General features: G+C 44.1%; 1 protein-coding gene across 1 annotated transcript in view; it reads right to left on the minus strand.

The window, feature by feature from the left end:
• The window catches only part of CDH13 (cadherin 13), a 984,505-nt gene that overhangs the window by 226,119 nt on the left and 733,185 nt on the right, over positions 1-25,201 (minus strand). Inside the window, exon 7 of the mRNA XM_019743731.2 lies at positions 13,309-13,487. Coding sequence (XP_019599290.2) covers positions 13,309-13,487 — 179 coding nt within the window. The remainder of the gene's footprint in view (positions 1-13,308; positions 13,488-25,201) is intronic.

Raw genomic sequence — 25,201 nt, forward strand, 5'->3', positions numbered from 1 at the left:
AATAAACATGAAGTATTTTTCGCATCCATGTTCATGCGCCCTCCCCTTCCTGATGTGGTCTGTGCTTGTTCCACTCCATCCATAACCGGGTGGGGCCAAGAGTCTAATTCGAACATAAAGTATTAGCAAGTTTATTTGGCCACAGACTCACAGCTCTCTTCATCAGTCAGTTTTGTTGGTAACCAAGTCTATGGTTTGGTCTCCAGTTGTCCCATGTCTCATTCCCTAGGGGGCTCTAATTTGGGAAGGGGAAGGAAGGGCGCTATTCTTGAACTCCTAGCACCTCCACTCCTTATCTTATAGTTCTGGAGGCCAGAAACTCAAAGTGGGTCTCTGTGGGTAACCAGGTGTTGGCAGGGCTGTGTTCCTGTTGGAGGTTCTAGGGGAGAATTTGTTTCCTTGCCTTTTCCATGTTCTAGAAGCTGTCTACATGTGTTGGGTTGTGGCCCCTTCCCTCCCTGTTCACAGCCAGCCAGTGTAGCATCTTTAGATCTTTTTCTCTGTGACGCTGACCTTCCTGCCTCCCCCTTATAAGACCCTTGTGATTACATAAGGCACAAAGGGAAAATCCAGAATAATCCACGCATCTTAATACCCTGGGCTTAATCACAGCTACAAAGTTCCATTTGCCCTGTAAGGTAGGGATTAGGATGAGGCCATTTTTGGGGTCCCTTATTCTGTCTACACCACCGGTCATGTTATGAGCTCCTTTTTATAGGTGAAGAAACTAAAGCTCAGAGAGGTGAAGTGACTTGCCCACGATCACACGGCTAATAGGATGCAGAGCCTGGGTTCATCCTTAGGGCTCTAGAATCCCTGGGCCCATGCTCGGAGCCATCGTACTACACAGCCTTTCTAATGGGAGAGCTGAGGGAAACTGAGTCAAGCTCCCCAAATGTGTGAAGACGCTCAGAGCAAGGAACAAAGAAACCCCTGACCCAAGCTTATAAACTATAAGGTTGTCCTTTAGATGTCAAGATTTTCCCTTCACTATGGCCCATGCTTTACTCTCAGGGGAGCAGACAAAGCAGAAGCTTTGGGGTCAAGTCCAGTTCATTGGCTCTACAGTGTGTGAATGAGGCAGATCAAGTCAGCCATCAGGAGCTTGTTAGCCCTATGGTAAAATGGGTGTGGTGCTCTTGTGAAGTTGTTATGGCCCTAACTTAACACCTGGCTGAAAAACTGGATGCTCTCCATGCGATAGCTGTTCAATGTGAATATGGCATCCACTCCCTCACATAGATGAGATAATCTAACACCAGGAAGAGGTAAGAATCGAGAGCTCTCTCAATTCTTCCCCATCCCCAAAATCTAGAGCCCCAGGAGACAGAAAAGTAGAATTAAGACCCAAGGAGTCTCCCACAGACAAGAAGAAGTCTGCACAACAGTTCATAAGACACAGGCGAGAAAATACCTGCAGGAATTTGATTTGATTTCCTACTTTTGCGGTCCATAACTAGAGATGCTGTTCATTGAATTTCAACAGTTCTTTCTACAGCTGTTCTTCGCAAAGGTCAGAAAAAAAAATCATTTCCCATGGCTGTCTTCAAAACGCAGAAACACACACCACAATATGTCTATTAAGCTGCTCCTCGGAATTGGCAAAAGGAAAAGTAAGCAGCTGGTCGGTGTGCGTTCCTTGTGAGGAAAGCCACTGTTGTGGCCATGCCACTTAAAGAAATGAGAATGCTTATCGTTTCAGGTGAGAACATTTTGACAAGATTTACCTTAATGCACCCTTAAAAAAACATGTTTTTCCCCTGACATTTGAAATGCATTGCCTGTGATCTTAGCAATACTGGCGGAAGCCATGATGCCTCGAATGACTCCCACCGCTGTCAACAAACAGGCTCACGTAGAACTCAATCTCTGAACTCAAACGTGACAGTCCTGCTGCCCCTCCATCCATTGGGGTGTGGTGTCCTAACCTGACATCCTCTGCTCTCAGGACCCAGATACAACTGCTTTTGAAAAGGATGAACCGAATTGTATTTTTATTACCCCAACAATACATGGTCACTGCACCCAAACTAGAGGATCCAGATAACCACTAGATAATAGCTAACCCATAGCCAAGGAATAGTATCAACAAACTTTTAGCCTAGGGAAAAACATAGCAAATGAGATAGCCCCTTAAAATTGAAAGAAATGTGGATCCCAGGCATTTTTAAGATGTCATCGCATCTTGAAATCGTCTATTGCTAGTTTGCCTTAATCTAAGTGTTCTAGCTTCTGGTCATTTCCCCTTAAAATTCTTTGCAATAGAAGTATCCACAGCTGTTGTAATAACCCAAGGTCCTGACTAGAAGCCAAGTGAGTTAAAGGTAAGTATGAAATAGCTACTTTCTAAATATTCTCAACCAACCTTTATTTCCTTAAATGATAGTTGTTCTCAATATGGTAGGAACAAGGATTTTCCCGATTTTCTCCACCAGTTCAAAGCCAGACTAGACATTCTTTCTAAATTGGAGGGTATCTCTCCTACCAGGACTACAAACAGGGATGGGATTTAGAACAACATTATTTAAGTAACTTGAAAAGCTGTCGATATAGTTAACATATGCCTTAACATGCCGACCCTAGTTCTCGGCTGATAAAGGGAAATAAACTGCTCTCTGAAAAAATGTTCTACAAAAAGAAAAACATTTTTAATTTTCTAGGGTATGCCACGTAAAATAAGATAGAGAAATATAAAATGACAGAAAAACCAGGACCCTAAATCCATCATCACCATGTAGTTAGTTATTTTTCACCATATTAAGGACAATAAAGAGAAAGAAAAAAAGAAAAAGCTTAGACAATTAAATGTTTGTCAAATCCAAAGAGATAAATGTCTCTCAACGACAACGTTGTGTCTTTTGATTCAACATGTGCGAAGTAACTACTGATTGTCTCATACTTTCAGAAGCACAAGAACAGAAGATACAAAACAGGCTGTTGTCTCTCAATTTCGCTAACAACCTGGGGAATTTAGATTCAAGTGGTACCTCCCCATCTCTCTGCTGGATACGGCTAAACACCTCTTTGAATCAACAGCTCACTCTTCACCAAGCATTCTCGTCTGCCTCCCAAATGCCTCTGCCTGACTACTATTGATCTTCGTTCCTTTAGCTTACCAGCTTTCTCTCCAAGTCACAGCTCTGAGAACGCTGTATTTAACAGAGCTGTGCTTAATATTTAAATACCGTTGGAAGGTATACCTGTAATCCTTAGGATGACATTCGAAGCCCTTTGCAATCTTGTATCAACTTCCGGCCTTTTCCTGGTATCTCTCAATTCCCTGGTCTCTCTTCTAGGAACATATGAATGTGCCAGGCCTTTGCTCATGCTGTTCCTCTCCCCACAGTGCCCTTCCCTCAACTTCTTCAGGGCAGGTTTCCATTCATCGATCAAGGCTTCGTCCAAACAGCTCCTATGTGTGTGTTTGCTGTTAACATGTCTTACCATACAGCTCCTTCTTTGCATCCCAGAGGTCTAGCAGTGTCCCGTTCACTCAGCGGACATTGGGAGGTGATTCATACATATGTGTCGACATTTGTCTCTGCATTCTGGCAGCTAGACTGCCTTGGTGTTTCACTACACTGTAAGAGCCTGCCAGATTCTCTGCTGTGTGGGCAGAGCATAAATGTACTTCTTTGCAGAAGAAAAAAAGAAATCTCGCCTTTGCGCTGCTTCTCCAATCTCACTGTCTCATGACAACAGCTAATATCAACTAAGATTTCCAGGGTGTGAGTGTTTGACAAATCTTATTTAGTCTTCCCAATAAGCCTCTGAGACAGGGACTGGGATGAGCCTCACTGTGGCAGATGAAGAAACTGAGGCTTAGAGAGGTTAAGTGACCTACCCAAGTCCTCACAGTTGATAAGACATGGAGGTCGCGGTGAATCCTTAGAGTCTAAAGCCAGAACCCATGGCTCTCAGACCAGGTTTTAGCTAAGGTGAGGTCACACAAGGCGACCAGACACAGCGCTAGCTTTCATGGGCTCATAGGCCGACCTTGGAGGTGTAGGAGACGTGGGGAGAGCCGCCCAGAGGGCTCTAAGGCTCATCAAGGTCTTCTGTTAGAATTGATCTAGAATGGAGGAGTGAAGGAGGCCACAAAGGAAGGCTCTGCTCTCCCCATCTCTCACCCCATTGCCAGCAACAGGAATCCTTGCAGCTGAATTTCAACCCCCCGGGTTTAGTGTCCTGCCTTAGGAATGTCCCATTCCATGTTATTTACTGACATAACAGAGCAAGTGCGATTCGCATAGGGTAGTTCACCATCTGTTTCATTTGCAAGGATAATTCGTTATTTTAAAAATAATAAGAATTTATTTACATCTACCTTCCCCCCCTCTATTTTCTCAGCAGCAAGTGATACAAAAAAAAAACGGAGGAAATTATCCCCAACAAAAATATTTATGAGTAAATAGCTCACAGAAATGGTGAGGATGCTACTATCTAAATAATTCTGGTCCCACCCACCAAAACAAAGACAGAGGATATTCCTGACAGAATGATTGAGTCATGTGTAATTACTGCTAATGTTTTAAACATGACGATAATGAGAAAAGTATTAGCATTAGATCAGAGCGGCCTGAAAACATTTATTTTCCTGAAAGTAGGAAGACGACTTCTAGCTTTCATTCGAGGCATGGGAGAGATGCTGCCTCTTATTACTATTATTTTATTGTCAGGCAGCTCGCCTTGATTATCGTCATTTTCATAGATTTCTTCAATACGTTTCCGGAGGTGCGGCCTACTTGATAACATTTTAACTTAGATCATTTTGACCAAACACATAGTTCTCTGTCAACTTGCAGCCACACGTCCAATTTCACTGACTATTTTCATTGACATTCTTCAGTTGTTTTTTTTCATGACATCTTCAAGGACTACTGAATCTTTCATAGCAAATAAATGCACATAAATCTAAAAATAAGTCCGTCTGTGATACTTACCATGGAAGGAAGGAAATTCTCTCTATATTCACATTTGGCCTAGAAATTGGGGGCATTCTAAAGTTTCAGAAAATCCTTTACCAGCTGAAAATAGGAAATAAATTGCACTCACAGTCCTAATATCTTTTATGGTATGTACATTTTTATGGGTAGACTATCACTTTCCTTAGATTATCTGGGAGATAATACATAATAAGATAAAGGCGAATTCAAACAAAGATAGAAAAGTGCTTGGCTCAAACTCCTTAAAAAAACTCATGATACTTTCACAGTGCAAGTGTTAAGATCAAATTTAAAAATTTAAGGGCCTCTTTTAGAATTGTTTTCATTTGCAAAAACATAAATAAATAAAAATAAAAGAAAAAGAACCCCCCGCCCCCACACACCCCAAACTGACCATTAGTGTTCAAAAAGTTGGCAGATTCGGCAATGAATTTCAGTCTAGTGACCAAGATGATCAACTAAATAAACAATCTATCAAATGTTAGGGATTTTTATCGGAACTTATTTTGTAGTGCAGTCAGACAAAGTCTAAAAACAGAGCTGTCAGAATGAGGGGCTGAGTATGGTTATAGAAAAGAACAAAACAGTGCCCCAAAGGAACCCAATTTTGTTTAGTGGAATACATGGCTCTTATTTTCTTCAAATGTTTCTTCAAATATTTAAGGAAGAGACACAGATCCTCACGCTCATCCTAGTCTAGGGTATTTTTAGAGCCTAGTGCAGTTCCGGACACAAAGTAGGTGCAAGGTGAATAAATCAGATTATTGGATGATTACAGAAGGGTAAGACTAAGCTCTCAACTAAAATAAAATCATTTCCTGTTTATATATCCATGCTAGGATGTGCGTCTTGCAGTAAGTTTCCAAATAATCTGTTAGCTGTTTACTCATAAATATACAAACTGGAGGCACATAGGTCATTCTGCCATCCATCCACCCATCCATCCACCCATCCATCCATCCATCCATCCATCCATCCATCCATCCATCCAACAAATCTTTATAGATGCCTATTATTTACCTGCCATTAAGTTTGGCAATGGGACTACAGAGATGGGACAGAGATCCAAGGTCTCTCTCTTCAGGAGGTGTATGTTCAGGAATGGTTTCAGAAAAAGTAAATGGAAGAGCTTGTAAGGGAAAATACACCATGTTTCCAAGTGAAACTTGATACCTATTAACACCGAGCTTATAAGGCCCGGGCATTGCATGGTCACTGCAGCTGCTGTCACAACTGTGAACCCGAGGAACTGCAATAATAACCTAGCCTAGCATTAGCAAAAGTGAATAGATACGGCTCACAGAACAAAGTGAACATAGTCTGCACAACGTGGGGACACTCTTCTTATGTCTGTGACGTGTGGGAAGCAATGCTATGTAAAGTTCTCACCAGCAGTTGATGGGAACTGGAGCCTGGGCTATCATGAGCCATAGGAAGTGTGACAAATGGTAATGACTGCGTTTGCACAATGTTATTTGCAGCATGAGTGGAGGTTGTACACATCTTGCAAAGGTAATATAGTTGGTAGTGCAGGTGTCATTATCATAGTCATTACTAAAGAGGAAATGGGCTCATAGAGGTTAAATGACGTGCCCAAGGTGACACAGCCAAGTGGGGAACTGACATTCCCCGGCATCATCCTGCAGAGTAAATTGCACATTAAAGGTATTCAATATGTGTTTTTAATAACTGTAGGTTGGAAAAGACATTACGGATATAACCTTTACTGGTTAACTGAATGACTTCTGTGACATCCTACAAGGGCAGTGTATGTTTCAATACATCCCATGATGGGGAACTCACTACCCACGCTTGGCATATACAATTGCAACAAAGATAATTACAATGGTTCACGTTATTTAGAATAGACAATGTGCTTCACATATTTTGACACATCTAATCCTCACCAATTACCCATTTGAGGTACATGCTGTTATTCCTGTACTATAAATGAATAATCAAGGCACAGAGAAGTCAAATAACTGTTATGGGTTGAATTGTGTTCCCCCATAAGATATGAAGTCCTAACCCTCAGTACCTGTGAATGTGATATTTGGAAATAGGGTCTTTGCAGATATAATCAAGTAAAGATGAGGTCATCAGAATGGGTGCTAATCTGACGGGTGTCTGATAGGAAGACACAGACACACACAGAGGGAAGACAATGCGAAGCCACTGGGTCAGAAGAAGGCCATGTGAATATGGCGGCTGAGATCAGAGAGATGCATCGATCCGCCAAGGACACCACGGATGGCTGGCAACACCAGAAGCTGGGAGAGGCCAGAAGGAGCCTCCGCTAGAGCCTTCAGAGACAGCATGCCCTGCAGACACCTGGATTTCAGACTCTGACCTTCTAAGCCACCTGGTTTGTGGCACTTTGTTACCGCAGTGGTAGGAAACTAATATACTCACTTAGGTAAAAAACCAAATAAATGAAGGGGCCAGGTTCCCTCCCTCCTAAATCTTAAGTGCACTGAAACACGCGTGGTCTCCACAGGTGGGGGGTTCTCCAACTTGCTACACATTTGAATCACATGTTTTGTTTTTTGTTTTTAAACTACTGATGTCTGAGACTCTGATTTGATGGATCCATGCTTCCATTGCAGCACCGGGATTTCTAAAGCTCTTCAGCAAAGTTTGAGAACAACTGTTGATTCTCCCTCTCTGGGGACCAATCGGAACAAATGCACGTCCTCTTTCCAAAGGCCGGCCCTCCTTAAACACAAAGACTGCCCTCCTGTGCCCCACGAGACCCTCTTTTCCAAGCTGTACAGCCCCAGGGGGCCCACTGTTCAAAGTAGGAGCTCAGTCAATGGTGCTGCCCCACAGGACTCCTGAATCAGAGCCGGCAAGCACACCCATTTGGGGGGAAAGCGGCAGGACAGGTTAAGCTTGAACATAGAGGCAAGCTGAGCTGACCCACTGTCACTCCCACTGTCCATATATCATTCTCCACATAGTCCTGGTGTTCTCCCCAAGGTCATGGCTCCGTGGAGGACGGACATCCTAGGGAGAACTCTCTTCTCAACCCTCCCACTGGATGGCATCTGTTGGGCAGTGCTAGCCTGTCAAATGGGCAGCCAAGTCAGCTGCTGATCGTGGTGAAGAGGGAGAGCAGGCGGTCAGTTAGGGGTCCTCAGGAGGTGAGAAAGTGGGTGAGCTGCCTTCTAGCATTTTCACATTGCCCAGAGTGGGTGAGAGATGGACGATTTCATTCTCTGCTCTGTGTGTGTATTCAGGGTCCAGAGGCTGCACACCAGGAAATGAAAAGAGAAGCAGTGCCAGTCGATCTGGACCTTTGTTACCCTGCCAGACAGTGGCCTGTGCACACAGAGATGTCATACATTTCATGCTTCCTGCCTCTCTCTCTTCCTCACATCCTTCCTTCCATGCCTCAACAAAGTATTTTTTGAGCAGCTTTCCTGTTCTAAGGACTGGCGATATGTCAGGGAATGAGCTGGACACAATCCCTTTCCTCCTTGGAGTATGGAGAGGAACAGATCGGCTCAGTGCACCTGCCTCATTTGGCCCCACGTGGGTCATCCTGGGGAGCGAGGGTGGGAAGAAGAAAGGCCAACGATCAAAATAGGAACATACTGCCACTATGGAAAACAATAGGAAGGTTCTTCAAAACATGAAAAATAGAACCACCTTATGAGCCAGCAATTTCACTTCTGGGTATTTATCCACAGAAATTCAAAACACTAATTTGAAAAGACATATGCTCCCCTATGTTAATTGCAGCATTATTTACAATAACCAAGGTATTGAAGCAACCTAAGTGCCCACTGACAGAGGAGTGAATAAGAAGTGATATATATATATATACACACACACACACACACACACACACACACACACACACACACATACATACAATGGCATATTACTTGGCCATAAAAAGAATGAAACCTTTCTATTTGCGACAACATGGATGGACGCGGAGGGTATTATGCTAAGTGAAATAAGTCAGGCAGAGAAAGACAAACATCGTATGATCTCACTTATATGTAGAATCTAAAGAACAAAATAAATGAACAAACAAAACAGAAACAAATTCACAGATACGGAGAACAAACTGATGGTTGCCAGCTAGCAAGGGGTGTTGGGGGGCGGGGTGAAAAGGTGGACGGGATTAAGAAGGACAAATTTCTACTTATGACGGTAGTCACAGGGATGTACAACACAGCACAGGGAATATTGCCAATACTATTGTAATAACTATGGATGGTGTCAGATGGGAACTAGGCTTGTCAGGGTGATCACTTCATAATTGTCCACTATGTCATACACCTGGAACTAATGTAATTTTGTATGTCAACTCTAACTGAAAAATAAATTTTAAAAAGATCATTTACTTGTATCCTTGACTGTCCTCATTGACAAGCTTTATTGCAAAGTAACTATGTGAAAGGCAGGGAAGGTATACTGGCAAGTTCAAAGGAAACTGTGCCTGATGCCTCCCTGAAGCCTGTCTGTCATCTCTCCGCTGGGTAAACATGCCTTCTGGGGTCCTCCTTGGGCATGTACTCATGAAAGGAAAGGTACTAAATGGAAAAAAAAAAAAAAAAAATTACATCGTAGCGTGTTTCCCCGAAAATAAGACCTAGCGGGACAATCAGACTGGGTATAATATAATATAATATAATAAGACCGGGTCTTCTATTAATTTTTGCTCCAAAAGATGCATTAGAGCTGGTGGTCCCGCTAGGTCTTATTTTCGGGGAAACATGGTATCAACTGAGTGCATGTCACCCAGTGAGGGGGGGGAGAGTTTCCAGAGCCTTCAGTCCCAACAAAGTGAAGGCCGGAGAGGAGCAAACCATCTGTACAATCTCAGGGGCCCCAGCTCTAAAGGGATCCCTGACCTATTTGTTTACATTCACTATCCTCAACACCCAAACATACCAAACATATTATTTGAGGTGCCGTGAGTAAAGACAGGGAGACTAAGCTGTATATCAGTTTGACTCTAAAGCAGTGTGCAGGGCTCCTCCAATGGAATATTTTCTTGCAAAGGAGTGGTGCGTAAAGCTGTGTGGTCCAGGAGCAGATGTTTAAAACCACGGCTAAGACAGGATGCATACTCAGAAGGCCTTCAGAAATAATGAAACAAAACTCCACAATCCTGCTGAGGGAACCTCTCATACGCACACGAATGGGAGGAAAGGAGCAGTGAGATGAAAGCATTGCAAACTGCGGGAAACCCGATTGGAAGTCTGTCTGCTGTACAAGTTCTGCCCCTTTAAAGATGAATAACTTGGAGTCACACTTTATCCTTACAGCAAACTTGCCAACAAGAAGCATAGACACAGACAATCGTTTAGTGGTTACCAGAGGGTAAGCGGGGAGGGGGGTGGGAGATGAGGGTAAAGGGGATCAAATATATGGTGATGGAAGGAGACCTGACTCTGGGTGGTGAACACACAATGTGACATATAGATGATGTAATACAGAATTGTACACCTGAAATCTATGTAATTTTACTAACCATTGTCACCCCAATAAACTTTAATTAAAAACAAACAAACAAAAAACAAACCACAGCCGAGAGAGAAAAAAAAATAGAAAGATGCTACAGCAGCACTAGGTAACAGGTAAGGCTTGTGTGAGTCCGGGCACGTTTCCTTCCTTCCGATCACACTGATGTTGCCTGGGTCAGCAATGAACTCTGGAAACCCTCACAGAAAAGTGACACTCTTCATTCATTTTCATTGATTTTCCAATTGTGGTTAAATTGTATTTGTCTTTTTTTTTTTGATGGCGCTGTTCATATATGTGGCTAGAAATGCTTAATTCAACTCCCATCATTATGTACTTATTGCAACTTAACCAAAACCCAAATGAAAAGATGATGAGCTCAAAACACATCTGTTGCCAAAATAAACCTTAAAAAATTGAATCATCCATTATATTATCACTCTGATTTATAAATAGACACAAAACATGTTCTATCAGTAAAAAGAGAAGCTGAGATGGAGAAATCACTGCATGTTATCTTTCCCTTGTAAGAATTTTCAGGTCCTTTGGGAGAATTAGCAAAGCTGGTGTGTGTGTGTGTGTGTGTGTGTGTGTGTGTGTGTGTACGCACATACAAGCTGGGTGTGGAATAGAGAGCTGGAAAGGCATTACTTGCCTCCAAAGAAGATAATATGGCAGTCAGACAGTCATATAATAGGGGGCGTTGGAAAGAGAATGGAAGACAAAATGAAGGAAATGGACTCAGTCCGTTCTTTTTTTTCCTGTTTTCCTATTTTTAACTAGAAACAATTACATTTTCCAAGTGACACCAGTGTTTCAAATGCAAATTTCATTCTCACCCTCCCGTCCAATGATTTCCCATTTCTAGCCACCGTTTCCCATTCCTCAAGTGTAAAATTTTAGTGTAATTTCCAACTCATTCTGCCTATATGCCAAAAACCATGTAATTAGGATTTTAGGAGTGCTCAAACTCTGCTAGGCAGTGGAGATACATACATGCATATGAGCTCAGTCTGTGTTCTCAAGTAATTTACAGTGTAGGCCAGCGTTGCCCAATGGAACTTCCTATGATGATGGCAATTCTGCATCTGTTCTGGCCAAGACAGTAGCCAGTAGCCACACGAGGCTGCTGAGCACTGGAAGTGTGTTGGGTCTGACCGAGAACCTGATTTTTAGTTTAATTTTAGTTACTGTAAATTAAAATTTAAATGACTACATGTGACTAGCGGTTATTGCACTGGACCACACAGGTCTAGACAAAGAGGAAGGGGATCGTTCTTTAAAGAGACAAATAACAATTTAAAGGGGTATATGGTGGGGGCGGCCGAATGGCTCAGTGGGTTAGAGTGCGAGCTCTCAACAACAGGGTTGCCGGTTCAATTCCCGCATGGGATGGTGGGCTGTGCCCCCTGCAATTAAGGTTGAAAATGGCGACTGGACTTGGAGCTGAGCTGTGCCCTCCACAACTAGATTGAAGGACACGACTTGGAGCTGATGGGCCCTGGACAAACACACTGTTCCCCAATATTCCCCAATAAAAAATTAAAGAAAAATAATTAAAATAAAATGTCATGTGATGGATATAGGTAAGTACAAGTGGAAATTAAAGGAAGAACAAAACTGTGAAAGATTCAGGGGGAGGAGGATGGCTTATTAGGGGAGGTAGATCGAGCCCAGATTCTTGTGAGAAGCTAAACCATGGAAAGTGGAGAGGAGAGGAGAAGGCATTTCTGACCCAGTTTGTTTAATAAGAAACACCAAGGGGAATGTGCACAGGACCCACGAGGGAAACACAGGGTTACTGCAGGGCACATGGTACTTGTGAAAGGTCAAGGTTGCTGCAGGGGGTCATGCCTGTGGGGTGAGGCCACGTTGGGAGCAAGGAATTACAGGATGGGAGCAGATCTGGGTGGGCAGAGGGATGATGGAAGGATGGATGGACGGGAATCCCCAAGCTGCTTCGGTGTGCTGTGTCTGAAGTGTCAAGAGGCTGTCCCTGAAGTGGGCTACAGGATACACCTGAAACTTGAAGGCAGGGCCAGGAGAGCATGTAGGAGGAGACATACTTGGGGCAGGAGCACATGTCCCACCTAAATGGGACAGGTGCCACCAGCTCCATCTGACTGTTACATCTGATGCCACGAACGGTCCACATGTGGAAATTGGGCCCCATATTTCCAGAATTTCTGATTTTCAGAAAGGCTGGAAGCTGGAATTTTAAAAAAAGGAATATATAATATAAATATTTGGGCATGGAATCTAACGTGAAAACTTGAAAGTACCCCGGGCAAAACCAAAGAGCAACAGTGTGAACTGACTGAGGTCCACGTGCCACCCGTTTATGACATCCGACCTAGAAGATGTCTCACAGAGACAGCCTAACGGGGAGAAAAAGCAGAAACTGAAGGAAGACAGTGGGTCTAGGGCAACCCAGGGGTACATGCAGCAGAGCGCTTGAGAAAGAAACAGAGTCGAAGCAACCCGACTCTGAGAAGGATGGCGTCATTGACCTTGGGCATCATTGAGCATCAAAGCCACCTCCCTCCCTTCCTTCACCCTCCCTCTCCCTCCTGGCAGAAAGGTAAGGAGAGGAATTCACAGTCACTAGAGCCTCAAGAGTAAATGGCCAGGGAGGAAACAGAGGCAGCTTGAATTCATTCAAATAATTCTAGATGATATGGCTTTTTATCGTGTGTGTGTATGTGTGTATGTTTTTTGTTTGGTTGGTTCACAAAACACCCCGTTTTCTTTCAGAGATTCTTCCCACCCAACATGTGTCCATATCTCATTTCCATCTTTACTGTATGAAGCCCCACACCTTCCCGCTTGTGACAGCCACATTTGATTCTCAGGAAGAAGAAGATATGTGCCTGGAACTCACCTCCCGGTCCAGCAGTGCTGGGGACACCACGGTGACAATGTCTCCTTTTTCAGGATCGATGTAGAACATGTTGGGAGACGGCTTGTCAGGCGTCTGCTGACGGATATTATACCGTAGGAGGGCATTATCTGTGGCTGGGTCGTCCGCATCGAAGGCTGCCATCCGCATCACCGTGGTCCCTAAGGGGGCAGGACAGAAGGACAGGACACGGTCACTTGGGAGACAGCAACAGGCAGAGCCCCTGTTCCCCACCTGGGCAATGGCACTGAAGTGATATGCCAGTCACTTTCCAAATTAAACGTGGAGAGCATGTCTCCAGCTCTGTTATGTTCTAGCGTTTCTTCCCCCCTCCCTCCCTGCTCCATCACGTTCAAAGATCTGAAATAAAGACATCTTTGCTAGTCAGCAGATTGATAGCTTAATTTTTCCGTCTGCTGATATGTTGTTCATTTTCATGGGCTTTCCTTCCATTGTGGATGTGGCTCTCTGAGAATGGCCTTCATTTTAAAAGCTCTTCTTAAATGCCAACTACACGTGGGGTGCTGGGCTGGGAGTTGGGGAAAGAGAGGTGCAAAAAGGCCCTTTCCGTGGTGTCCAGCCAGTCAGTGAATAGTAGGAGAGAGAAAGAGAACAGCACATAAAAAGGTAAAAATAATGAAGCATATCCAGGACAGTGAGAGGGGGCATTACGAACACAGAGGAGAATGACCTCATCTAACTTGGCGTTCAGAAATGGTCCCTGGTGCAGACTTGCAGGGGTGAGCAGGTGGAAGCAATGGGAAAAGATATTCCAGGTAAAGGAGCATTAGCAAGCATCAACTGAGCACCTTCTGTGTGGCAGCCACTGTATTAGGCACATTAGCTACAAAGACAATACGAAGATGAGGGTGACCAGTGTCAAGGGTTGATAAGGGTATCGAATACCAGGTCTTGCTCACACAGCTGATATGCAGGAGAACCCATACAGTACGTTTAAGGACAACTGAGCAGCAAAAAAGTACATTCACCCTCTTGGCATCTACCCTCCAGAAACACTCACAAGATGGGTTTTTGAAAAGGTGTTCGTGGCAGGAGTATCCATCATGGTGAAAAACTGGGAAACAGCCCAAGTGTCCAACAACAGAGGAATTGCTAAAATGATGGTATCCCCACACTAAGAAATACTTTGCAGCAGTTTATAAAAGGTTGTAGATCTAATGTGTGCTAGCATGGAGGGCTCTCCGAGATAGTTCAGTGAAAACTATCAAGCTGAAGAACGTTGTGCATAGATAGTATGTACCATTTTTGTGAAACCGCCTGCACACAGAAAATGCCACAATCCTTTTGGCATCTGCTTTGCAGGAAGAGTTTGTGTGTGTGTACGTGCACGGACGAAGGTCAATAAAGGTTATGGTGGTTAAATCTGGGAAAGGAGAGGGGACTTGGATGAGGGACAGTGACAAAGGAAGATGTTGGCTCCATCTGTAATGTTTTAGTCATTTTTGCAAGGAGAATATATTGCTTTAGCCATTAAAATTTAATTTAAAAGGGTCATAATTATAAGCACTGATATAAGCATGGCTTAGAGCAGAAATCAGGCACATTTGGCTGCTGGTCTCAAGGATTGTCAGCCATCAGATGTGGCTCAGGATGGCCTGAGCAATCATTTTTCATGGCAGTTTAGTCTTCTATGAATACAGAGCCCCACCTTCTGATTCTGAACCCTTCTGGACCCACAAAGTGTGCCCTGACTGGTAAGAGATGGAAGCAGTAGGTCTGTAGTTCCCAGCAGGACTAGCCATACACAAAATACTGAAGCTTAAAGGAAACACAGCATTTACCTAACTCAGCCACCCTCCCGGCATGCCTTTCATGTAGATAACAGTGCTTCTCAAACCATCAGAGCCAATGTTTTTTCCCATGATCGGAATCAGATTATCAGCCATTAGGTCTGACTGATCAGACAAACAGCGGGGAATCGAACCGCCCTCCAGTTGGATGAATTTGTTAAGCAGTCCCGGTTAATTTCATCAGTGTTGCCACTAAGGCAGATGCATCAAAATGCATTTTCTATTCTACCTTGTTTCTTTGTGAGATATCTGCAGGGCAAACTCGTGGGTCCAGTGCAAGAATATAAAATTCTTGGTATGTGCAGGCCTCTTGCCTTTGGAAGATACCAGCAAACCATTTGGCATTCTTTCCCATGAAACCACACTATGGAATCAGGGTTCTTTCTCAACCCAGTGGTCCCGGCCAGCCACTCCCAATCCATCAGCTTAATGTGAAAAGTGACACTTCCTTGCCTTCCCTGTCTAGGAAAGCAGCCCTACGTGGGCATCTCTGTCAGAAATCAGAGGCAGCTTTAAGGCCCACAATCTCACCCAGGGACATGCTAAGTGAGATCTGTGTGGCCAAGGGCCTGGAACGAGGCCTCAAACCGTCAATGCCACACCAAACCGTGTCGGGTTGAGTGTGCCGTGACCCAGTGTCTTCCACTTCGTTAGTGTCTAATGAATGCTTGATTGATGGAAACAGTGTCCCATTTAATCTGCCTTTCACTGAAGTCAGAGATGAACGAACAAAAGAAAGGTATGCAAATGAAGTCATCGTGGCTTTCATGCATGAAAATAATTAGAGGGAGAACAAAAAAAGACCTCTGTGATTGACGAATTTTTGGTTTTCACCAGGAGATTCATTGATAATGTCTTTTCTGGTTGTTAGTTTTTTACAGATTTGATAACCTGATATAAGAAAAGGTTATCCTGGAATATCCCCAAGGGTACACAGAAATGTTTTTTTTATTTTAATGAATTGTTAGAGAGCAAATGAACTCGGTCTTAAACTCTCCCTTTGACTTCACCCAGATATGAACGCTACCTGGATTTACTTCTGAGGCCCACCTCTGTGGAGACTGAACAGTCCCTATGCCATGTAAATAGGTCTGCAGCATTGAAGAAAATGACTTTAAGATCACATGTCTACATTCTGGTCTTCGTTATGTGAACTTGGGCACGTTATTTAACCCCGTCCCCCAAACCTTGATTTCCTATTTATAACATGAGGACGTTATTAACCCTTTTCCTTTGGTCATTGTACAGATTTCGTATATTAAGTGACATATTAAAGAACTTGGTATGGTGCCTGGTCCATTAATGTTCTGAGGAGGACGCCTTGTATTATCTAATCTGCAGTGCAGGCGATGGCCTCAGACAAAGAAACTCAGAATTGAATTGTCTGTGGAACCCAGAACACAGCATGGCAGGTGGCCCTGCCTCACCCTCTCTCGTCCACCTTGCCCATGGCCATCTTAGTTTCTAGATTTGGGTTTCTGTTATGGAGATCACACCTCTACACACACACACACACACACACACACACACACACGCACACACACACATACACACACATACACACACACGCACACACACACACACACACACACATACACACACATACATATACACACACATACACACACATACACACACACATACACACACACATACACACACACACACGCCACACACACACGTGCACGCACGCACACACACGCACACACGCACGCACACACGCAACACATGCGTGCACACACACGCACGCACACACGCACACACACACGCACACACACACACCTTACAGTACACACTGCTTCTCCATGTGGCATTCTCGTCTTCCTGTAGGATCACAGCTCTATCCTGAGTCCCCGTCCATTTGTTGGGTTCAATACCTTGCTCTTGCCAGCCCCTTCCCTGAGGCTGGGTCATCACTTTCATACTTCCAGGTTCTACCACGGCTGGATAAACCTCCGAAAGCAGTTATTTCCAACCTGTATCCAAGGAACTCTGGTTCCATGGGCTCAGCAGAGAAACACGTGGGAAATGTGCGGTCACCACACTTAATAAGTAAATGCCCATGTGGCAAATCTCCAAGAGAGAGCAGAACCTGTGGTGTTTCCCAAACGTCTCTGTTGATGAACCCCTTCATTTAAAGAACATCTTTATGTGATGGGCCGCCTGGTCCTAAATGTGAGCTCTTGGAGGGTACAGACGGTGCTTTGTTCCTCTTCGTAAGCTCAGTGTCTGACACAGAGCACGTCCTCTACCAGTTGTCTGAGTAGAATTGCATTCTCGTAATTCACTGTCTTACTTTGCCTTATTCCACACTGACTAGAAGCCATGGACAACGTGTCTATTGAGAAGAGGGGACAATGTTGTCTGGGCGTTTTTCACAACCTAGCATGCTTCCCGACCTCCTCTGAGCTCTTCTTTGTCCCCTGGAGGCCCTGGTTGGAACTGGTCTCCTTAGTCAGACACCAGTTCCAGGGGTGGGCTGACATTCAGCAGGTAAACATCAAGACAGCTGATCCAACTGCCGACGGGTGGCATCGTTGCTCCCCCTCCCCCAGCCCAAGCCCATTCCTAGACCCTAAGGAAGGGCTCATTGATTTCCATCAGCCCAAAAGCTTCCCATCAGTGCTTTTTCATGCCTATGTGTGCTTCCCGAAGGCAGAGAAATGATGATTATGTGATAGACATGGGTGTGGGTCTTCCACACAGTACATTTCTGTCTTCTCCTCTGTCATCATAGTCTCCTGAGCGTCGAAATAAACGATCATCACCCTGTCACAGAGCCTGATGAACTAGCAGTGGTCCCTCCAAAGCAAAAATAAAAGAATTACAGCCTGCTAGCTGAAAATCTCAAGTCGGGCCATCATTTCCTTTTGTCAAAGGACACGACCGCCAGTGTGACAGGCTGATAAACAGTTATGAGAGTTTTGTCTTGGTCAGAAAGCCCTTTCCTCTTGGCTGTGTTCCTCTGACTAAAGAAAGTGGTGCCGAGTGTCATGACCTTGAAAGCCGGTGTTGGAAGTTTCGCTTTCCTGTGACTTCAAGCTCAGTCAGAGCTTCGAGAAGCAGAGGGCAGACCTGAAGGTGAGGGGCTGTTTCAACCTCCACGACAGGTCAGCCGGCCCCAAGTCGGAGGCTCTTTGGAGACAGTGTGCTCAGCGCCACAGGTGACAAAATTATTCTGTCCTTGAAAGGTCTTTGGTTTTATCCCCAAACATTTTCTTCACATGATCAAAAGTGTCAGACTTCCCCCCCCCCATATTATTGTTATTATTATTTTATTAAGTGTGTTTTTCCAGGACCCATCAGCTCCAAGTCAAGTAGTTGTTTCAATCTAGTTGTGGAGGGCGCAGCTCACAGTGGCCCACGTGGGGACTGAACCGGCAACCTTGCTGTTAAGAGCACCGTGCTCTAACCAACTGAGCTAACCGGCTGCCCCAGACTTTTTTTTTAAAAAAAACATACTCTCATAAACAAATAACATATCAAGACAAGCATGTTCAGGTCTATGTTTGGCAATGGAGTTCTGATAGCACAGTTGGGGCAAAGGCATCTTTCCAGGGGGAAAGCGTAGTACAAAAACCAATCTGAGCAGCGATGGAAGACGTCACCAGGTGAGCTCTTTGGAGGTAACAAAATGGCACACCATCAGAAAACATCAAATTCATGAGCAAAGGAAGTGCATTTTAAAGCCACCTAAACATTGATCTCCATGATTGATTTATCTAAGGGGTGTGCCTCCAAGGTTACTAAAAAGAGAATGTGACCGTGGGTACAGCTTGCCTAACTTACTCCTCGCGTGTTTATTCCCCATGTCAAATGAAAGCCCTTAAACCATTGGCACCTCAACTTGTTCAGCCAGGTGAGAGGGACACAGAAGCATCCTAGGGTATGTCTAGTTGGACTAATGCTAATTTGAAACTAAATTTCCCTTGAGGCCCCTTCAGGTTGAGAGGATTCTGGGCAACTTAACTCTAAACGCACATCCTGAGGGTTTGAGATGTGGGATAACAAACCAGCCAGTTTGCCCAGGATTAAGGGGGTTCTAGGGCAGTCCTGGGCCCACCAGAATGAATTTGTTACCCTACAGACTAAGTTATGCTTTCAGATACAGACATCTCATGGCCATGACCATCAGAGCACAGGTATGAGAACTGGGGCGAATGCAACTTCAGTGGCCTATGACACAAGACCACCGTCATTCCTTCACCTCACCACCAGTCACACCTGGGGCTGCTTTCTGACTGAGCAGGTGGACACAGCCCAGTTGTCTCCTAACATTCCTTAACAATGAACAGAGAGAGGTAGGTGTCCGAACTCAAGGCAGGACAGTGCACACGGCCCCTTTAAGGATGTGGGCTGTCTAATTTAAAATTCTGGCCTCACCATTTGTCAGCTGGGCATCCTTGGGGAAATTTCTTCACTTTGCTAAACCGCAACTTTTTCATTTACAAAACAGCATCTCCCTTAATGGGCTGAATTAATTCAATGTTTCTCAACTTTTATTTTTTCATCAACAGAGAGTCCTTTTAGACGCTGTTTCCTGCTTGCCACCGCCCCTTCCCCCCATAGATATACTATACATTTGTATCCTATTGCCCTTTGGAGGGCCACAAACCACTGTAATAGCTAAAATGTTCCCCCCTAGCACCAGTTTTCTCCCCCTTGAGGGTGATATTGTTCCCATTGAGAATGCATTAATTAATGAATATAAAGTCCAATGCCTACACAATGGTAAGTACTGAAGAGACGTAAGTTTTATTGTTATTTTTATTGACTCCCATAATCTGCAATTCAGTTCTAAGGGGGATGCATGGCTGTGTGCGATGAGCAAAACGTCTTGGGGGAGCCAAGCACTTATAGTTCAACTCATACTAGTTCCAGGACTCACAGCCAGGATCTATAGGAGCAGGCATTAATGACGGTCTCATAAGGAAACAATGCCTTCCTTCTCTTCGACAAGCCTAGAAACTTCGGTTGAGTGCATGCATGCACGAATCAGCTTCCCTGGCTGTATCAATGTGTCTGTGTACACAGGGATTAATAGGAAAACTGTCAAATGATTAGTGGCCAATAGATAACCAAACCCATCTGATAGGGACCCACAAGCAGCCAACATTCTGCCGTGTGTGCACTCCTGAAAAGCCACCTGTGTAACGAATCGTAAATAATGTCTTATTTTCCCATTGACCTACATTACCATTTGAGACCTGCTTTATCTTCATTTGAGGGAGTGTCCACTTGGAAGCCACGATTCATAACTCACTTTAAGTTTCTCTGCTTATCTCGAAAACACTCTCTTGGCAAGTGGGATGGGAGAGAGGGTGGCTCTCTGGTCTGGGCATGGAGACTGTAAAGAAAGCCCTGCCTGGATCCTCAGAGAGCAGAGAGAAGTGCTTTTCTACTCTGACTTTGAGGGGAAGGAAAGGGGGAAGGCAGGCTTAGACCTAATACAAAGACGGGGAGATTTAGCTCTCACCACTGCTTCTCTGGGGGCATTTCCCTCTATTCCAATTATCTAGGGATTGTTATTCACCAGCCCAAAGCTCTCTCACATTTTTCACATGGTGGCCAGGCTGTGCACGAAACCCAGAAACTTCCTGAAAATATGAATTTTGATGAAGACGTCAATGACCTTTGGCCTCTCTTGACAGTCTCTCAGGCTCAGTGGTGTGACTCTCTGGTCCCATTCCCAGAGTGGGGTCCTGGCACTTGGGCCGGAAGCTAGAAGCTCAAATGCCCAGCCAATGCCCACACAGGTAACCTACGTGAGTCAGGTGGTTTCAAGGCAGTTAGGAGTGGTGGGGACGGTGCAAACTAGAGGATGTATGTCCTGCCTAAGGAGGCAGTCACCTTTGAGCGCAAGGTAACTGCTGCATTTCTGAAATGCAAGTCTGGAGAAGCCAGACCTTTCGATTTTTTCAAGAAAAGATGGGAATTTGGATTTTTGTATAAACTGTTGAAATGGTTACATGGTGGACACGAGCTTAAATTTGGGAAATCAAAGGTCACAGAGTGGGACTAAGAAAAGTAAACAAAATAGGTTATGATGAACATTGGCCCAAGACTCACCAGGTTTCAACCTTTGACCTTGACTGTCAGCTGAGCCAATCCTTTTCCCTAAAGACACGAACTAAAATGCTGTCAGTGTGTACTCTGGGGATAGATTACAATTAAAAAAAAAAAAAAAATGGCGCATCCACTATAAACAGTCCACTCTTCTTCCTTCCGCCTCCCTTTTAGAACAGGGCAGTTTCCTTATGTGGTTCCAGGATCCAGCAAAGTAAGAGGTGCTGGAGACACAATGAGAGGACTATGTGAAGCACGTTTCATGCATTAACTTCTGTGATCCTATAGTAACCCAACAGCTTATTGTTAAGCCTCTTGTACAGATGAGAAAACAAAGACTGAGAAGGCCACGTAGCTAGTTACCTGATGAGCCAAAATTTGAACCCTTCTTTGCTAAAGAGTCTGTGAGGCCCAGACTAGGAGTGGCTACCTGGTTCCCATTCTCTTTTTCCATGACCATGATGCGTCACGGGAAGTCTGAACTGCCTCCCTCCAGTGTTGTTTACGCGAGCTAGAGAGAACTGAGAGCAAAGGGAAAGCCAATGTCGTTTGAGCCGTTGTCCTTGGGTGTGCTGTTCCATGCAGCCACAGCTATTCTTCTCTAACACAGGCAGGAAGTAAATATGGAAGAAAACGAATAAATACATTTTATTCAATGCTCAGTATTACCCTAGAAAGTAAATTTTGTTGCTTTAGCCGATAGCAAAACGATGCTCATTTCGACAAAAGTGAAGATACCCACTCAGTTCCTCGGGTATGTTCACATATTCAAATTAGTTTCTACTCATCTGAAATGTCTGGAATCCAGAGACAATTTTTCTATCGAGAGGTAGATTTGTTCCATTAGTGGCTCAAATTAGTGGCTCACACTCCCTGGTAACTACACTCTTACATGGTCTCTTCCCACACTGACTGTGGCCTTAAACATGAGACGTCCTTTGGCCAGTGAGACATATAGAGACATTATACAACCAGAGGCTTGAAAATGCTTGTGCATTAGAGTTTGTCCTCCTGGAACCCAACCACCGTCTAAAGATATCTGGGCTTTCCTGCTCGAGGGGCCATGTGTCTAGGAACTAACGCTGCCTGGCTGACACCCCTAACTAACCATCAGACATGTAAGTGGAGGCCACCTGGGACCTTTCGGTCTCAGTTGAGCTTCCAGATAACAGCAGCCACGTGGGCAACCTCAGGTTAGACCAGCCCAAGAAACACCCAGCTGAACCCACCCCATTTTGCAAACTCACAAGCTAATGAATGGCTGTTGTTTTAAGTCGCTAAGTTTTGATGTGTTTCATTGTACAACAAAAGGTAATGGGTAAAGGGGTGTAAGTGAATTAAACTTCACATGCAAGTCAGAAAATATCACATTAATAAAAAACAGTTTATTTTTAATGTGGAAGTTGCCGTTTTAAATAACCAAATAGCACAGCATATTCTAGAGGTGGGCTAAAATAAAAAGGAACAGGTGTAGGTAAAAAATGGATGAAAATAAAGTGCAACCTGTTTCCCAAATTTGGGCTTTGGGGGCCACTGCTGATGTCAATCACCAAATCACTGCAATATGTTGACCAATGAGCATTTCAACTGCTAAGGGAATTTTCTTCACCTTCATTTTTTTTTGTTTTTTGTTTTTGTTTTTGAACCACACTGAGTCAAACTGGCACAAAGCAAATACTCTTGATGCAGGTTTGAGTTGAGCAAGTATGAAATATGAAGACAACGCTGTTCTTAAAAATAAGAAGGCCTCAGATTTTGAGACAGTTGCTCACTTCCTTTAATAGCAGCCACGCGTGCCTATATGCAGCTGCAATTACCACGGGCTTGATTTGAAATGCAATAGACTTCTTTCCAATTTACTTTACCTCCCTGGAGCTAGTTGGTTTTTTAAGTACAAATTGACAGTCAAATATGTAATAAGTTATGACAAGTTGAGCAATGGTTGTCTCCATCTGTTTTCAAAGGTTGTTTATTTTTATACTGATGAAGAGAGGGTGGCGACAGAACCACCTCATGATTATTTCAAGCCTTCTTGACAAGTGGCTCCTGCCTGCTCATAGTTCAATTTTCCCAGCGCTTGGGCCCTCTTTTTCTGGTGAGCTTTGGTTTAATTAAGATGCAGGAGGCCAGATTTTAGGAAAGATACCTGTTTGTGAGATGTATGGTCACACATGGCGAAAACGTGGGTCCCTCCTATCAGGATGCACTTTATTGCTCTAATTTCTTCATGTCGTCCAGAATTTTACAGGTAATATTTTTTTCTCAACCCTATTAAAAAATTCCATTTCATCTTTTTATCTACCACTTCTTTCTGCGCAGCTCTTTTAAAAGGATACAGGATACTCTATGCTGAATGAACTGATCTAAAACACTTCAAAAAAGCAATTTTAAATGGAATCTTTACCCCTAATATTCCAAAATAATAATAATAATAAAGTCTTGTATAAGATTAGCATGAGTAGCTGACATCCTCAAACATGAAAATATTTTTCTATCAAACCCTAGAAACAAAAGTATTTTCTTGTTTGTTTGTTTAACCAATCTAAGAGATGTTTAAAAGGTAACTCTAATTCTCCTGAGAGCAGTGGTTTTCAGTGGGGGGTGATTTTTATCCCCCAGGGAACGGTGACAATGTCTGGAGACATTTTTAGTCGTCACAACTGGGGTGGGGTATATGATACTGCCACCTAGTGGGTGGAGGCCAGGGATGCTGCTAAACATCCTACAATGCGCAGGACGGCCTCACGACAGAGAATTATGCAGCCCAAACTACCAATAGTGCCAAGGCTGCGAAACCCCATAATAGAATCATTCACGCCGGTGTCCCGAAAAGTGGCACTTTTAAATCCCGCACTTGAACAATTGGAACCACAATTTGCCTCTCTTCTTGGAACACTCTCTTCTAGATTTGAAGTTCAACGAGGGTAGAAATCCCATCTCTTCTGTATTTATTCCCCACACGAGGGCTCAGCTATCTATCAATACCACTGATTACGCAAATTCAACATCTTTCTGATTAAATGTTGTCTTTCCAAAGCATGAAAAAAATCTTCAAAAGCATCAGAATAATGCTTTGTGGGTAGTCAGATTTTAGTACACATTTGCTGGATGTATGCGTGAATAAATAAATGAATAAGGTGAATGAATGAATAAAAATGAGCATTAGTTACTCTTTCTTCTGGTTATAGCGTAAGGGAATGATGAAGGTGGAACAGGAAGTCGATGAATAATTAATGTCTGACTGGCACTAAATATGAATTCCCAGGTAAATTCTGAACAATAGGCCTGTTGTCCTTCTCATTTATATCTATTTAAGGGCAAAAGTGAAGCAGTTTTGCTATTTAAAAACATGAAGTAGTTTAGGCGAGGCTAGACTGGGATGATAAACCAACCCTGAAATGCAGTAGCTTAACACACAGGGTTTATTCTGCCTTCAGATTCAGTCCATTTTGGGGCGTCCTGCCAAGGGCAGTTCCTCTCCCAGTTGTGATGTAGAAATTCAGATCCTTGCATCTTGAAGCCATGCCATTGGGACCGCGGGGTTTCCTGATCACGGTGGGAGGGGCGTAGAGATGTCTTCCGCCAGAAATGACACATGTTGCTATTGCCTGCAGTCTATTGATTGACCAGCTCTGGTGTCTAAGGCCAGCTCAAGAGCAGGGACGGATTCGTGGGCCTGTGACCTGTGCCGTTGCCCAGGGCGCTTTGCTCAGAAGGACCTAATGCTTGATTGAATGCTCTGCTGACACCCTCTTGACATTCTTAAAAATGGTTGAACAAGGGGCCCTGCATTTTCATCTTGCAAGCGGCCCTGCAAATTATGCAGCCCGTCCTGGTTAAGAGCCAGGGGAATGCACCTGTGAGAGGCCTGGGAAACGCACAGGGGCACCAAGACTCTCAGTGGACATGGGGATCAGTCAGTGATCCTGCCCTCTGCCAATCAAACCACAAAGCAGAGGCCTTCACTTCCATCATCAGGGCCCTAGCTGCTACTATTC

This window comes from Rhinolophus sinicus, linkage group LG11 (assembly GCF_036562045.2).
Source record: "Rhinolophus sinicus isolate RSC01 linkage group LG11, ASM3656204v1, whole genome shotgun sequence".
In the NCBI taxonomy this organism is placed as follows: domain Eukaryota; kingdom Metazoa; phylum Chordata; class Mammalia; order Chiroptera; family Rhinolophidae; genus Rhinolophus; species Rhinolophus sinicus.